Raw genomic sequence first — 2460 nt, 5'->3', positions numbered from 1 at the left:
TTTTACCTGAGTAACCACTTTGAAGATATCAATATGTAATTCAAAAATCTTCATTAATTTCCTATTACCTTGTCTGAAATTCTGTACTGCTAGCATTGTTTTTGTGTGATTTTGTAATTGGCTGTGTGTCTGTTAGTATGTTTTTGTTCTTTTATCTTTCAATTAAGAAAAATACACTAGTTTATGCACTCTGTGCAAGTGGCCCGGGAAAGGGCTGCTGTGCTTCTTCTGTTCTCACTTAAATCGCTCACCCAAGAAGGGAATGCAGGGCCCAAAATCACAAAGTGACTTACCTCAGGAAATCCACACCTGACTGCTCTCATCCACATCGCCCTCCCACACCCTGACTTCTTTCTTATTTGTTCTGTATCAGGGTGGAACCATCAACTTCACCGATTCCTGTCAGACTCAAAACATCTAAGAGCAGAAGAGTCCTTTTCATCTTAGCTTCGTTTCTACAAACATAGACCCTTCCAAAGAGAGGATACCCGATTAAAGATTTAAAAAGTAGAGCCACTGAGCAAGGGATATGAAGCATTATTATTTAATTTTATCTGAATTTTTCAATCATTTAAAGTTACCAGATATATGTCTTCAAATGTTAGAGAGAAAGATAGAAAAAAATAAGGCCAAGCAGAGTTGACAATGCATTGCTTTGATTTACTCTATTTGAAGACATTAATTACATTTGGTGGGGGACTTACACATTTCTAAGTTATGTCTTGCTTTCAAAGTCATGGTTTCACTCTGAACACAAGGCATATTCAAAGACTGTTAAAGAGAATTAAAGGAGAGGAAGACTACGATATTTGCATTCAATACCAACAGTGCAAGTGTGATCTATGTTACTCATAAGCATGGGTTCTCAATATGAACTAATGTGCCAGTCGAAGAATTTATTTAACAGATGCCAATGTGACAGATGCACACAGGAATACATAATGACTTCTCTAGCCCCATGTTAACCTCTAACTAGATATAAGCTAAAAAGGCTTTTACTGAAGCAAAAGGAAGATTCAGCCTCCCATCTCATATGGGGGTTTAGGTGGTGGAGGTTCCCCTGGGACCTGGAATAGACTGAGCAGCAGTTCCATTGCTGGCTGCAGCTTTGGCTTGGGCCCTCTGTTGCTTATCTCTCAAAGCCTCTGCATAATGGATCGGGAAGGCAGTAGGGACAGTTTCATTAACCTTGGCCAAAAACTCCAGGACTTTCATCTTGCTTATCTCAGCATGTGCTCTTGGGCCCCACAGAAATTCATAGCGTGGAGGATCACTGTGAAGCACTTGGCGGTAGACCAGAAACTTTTTCTGCACCAGATCTTTGGTGATGAACTTGCGTGGCTCACCGAAGATTATGTGCTGCTTTGCATCATAGATCCCCATCATGTTCAAGAATTCCCAGATTTCTTCTTCAGAAGCAGACCTCCCTTTTAAGAAGATAGCCCCAAGGAGAGGCATCAGAAGCCCATTCATGGGGATGTCCAAACCACTGACAGGTCTCCCATATTTGGAGTCACTGAACTTTTTGATAAGGGTGTACGAACCACCACCAGGCTTGACTTCCTTCAGCTCAAGGCCAAAAAGCAGGTCTGCCCACTCAGAGGTTAACTGTAGGATCTCAGAGAATCGTTGTCGTAACTTTCTGTTGAGAATCGTCAGCATTTCACCCCTCATTACCTTTTCCTTCATTTGATACTTGTACAGCAGGTAATGCATCAACATTCCTGACTTCCTCATTAGGAGCTCTTTTTCTGAGCTCTCGGTGGGAATTGTGGGCATAGGGAAAGTTGTCCATTCCTTTCTCTTGCTCTTGGCACCTTTACCAGACTTTTTGGGTGTAGCAGCTCCAGCAGAACTACTAGTAGGTGCAGCTCCTTGTGACTTCTGGGGAAGGCCAGCCACAGAGGAACTGGCAGCAGCACCTGCAGAGAGAGCAGAGCAGGAGGGGGCCTCCCCGCCCTGTGCCCCTGCAGCCGGAGCATCTTGGACAAACTGGGTCTCACTTTGGGCCTGGCGGCGTTTCTCTTGAGCGCGCACCTTGCTCTTGTGTCCCCGGGGCATGATGACTGAGGTCAGGGATCACAGGTAAGCCAGTCAGCTGGAGAGCAGGTTGCTGGAAACTGGGGGACAGAGAATGAGGCCCTGTGAATACTCTCATCAGGAAGGTACCACTGGCTTTCTAGGATGTCCCTCTCCACTGCCCTAGCTCCCAACTAGGTCCTCTTTGTTCCTCCCTGGTGAGGGGAAACCCAGTGGAGTTATCTCCTTTTTTGGGCTGGCCTCTTTTTTTTTTTTTTTCCAGTACCGGGAATCGAACTCACGACCTCGCACTCGCCAGGCAGGTGCTGTGCCACTGAGCTAAATCCCCAGCCCCAGCCCCCTTCTCTGGGGCTCCCATGCTGAGAACACGTGCTGCCCATGTGCTGTCCCTCTGTGTTGAAGGGACCTCGAGTTTTGCAC

The 2460-nt window shown here is 45.7% G+C and overlaps 1 protein-coding gene across 2 annotated transcripts in view; it reads right to left on the bottom strand.

Annotated features, from left to right (window-relative positions):
• Nucleotides 1-856: 856 nt before the first annotated feature.
• The window catches only part of LOC102018971 (melanoma-associated antigen B1-like), a 4506-nt gene continuing 2902 nt past the window's right edge, over nt 857-2460 (bottom strand). For both annotated transcript variants that reach the window (XM_005410134.2, XM_005410135.2), the window contains exon 2: nt 857-2120. In XM_005410134.2, the coding sequence (XP_005410191.1) occupies nt 1042-2061 (1020 nt within the window). In that variant the 5' untranslated portion in view covers nt 2062-2120 and the 3' untranslated portion in view covers nt 857-1041. The remainder of the gene's footprint in view (nt 2121-2460) is intronic.

This window comes from Chinchilla lanigera, unplaced genomic scaffold (genome assembly GCF_000276665.1).
Source record: "Chinchilla lanigera isolate Chin_1 unplaced genomic scaffold, ChiLan1.0 scaffold00130, whole genome shotgun sequence".
NCBI classification, from domain to species: domain Eukaryota; kingdom Metazoa; phylum Chordata; class Mammalia; order Rodentia; family Chinchillidae; genus Chinchilla; species Chinchilla lanigera.
Note: the sequence above shows the minus strand (reverse complement) of the source record. Positions and strands in the feature narration are given on the sequence as shown.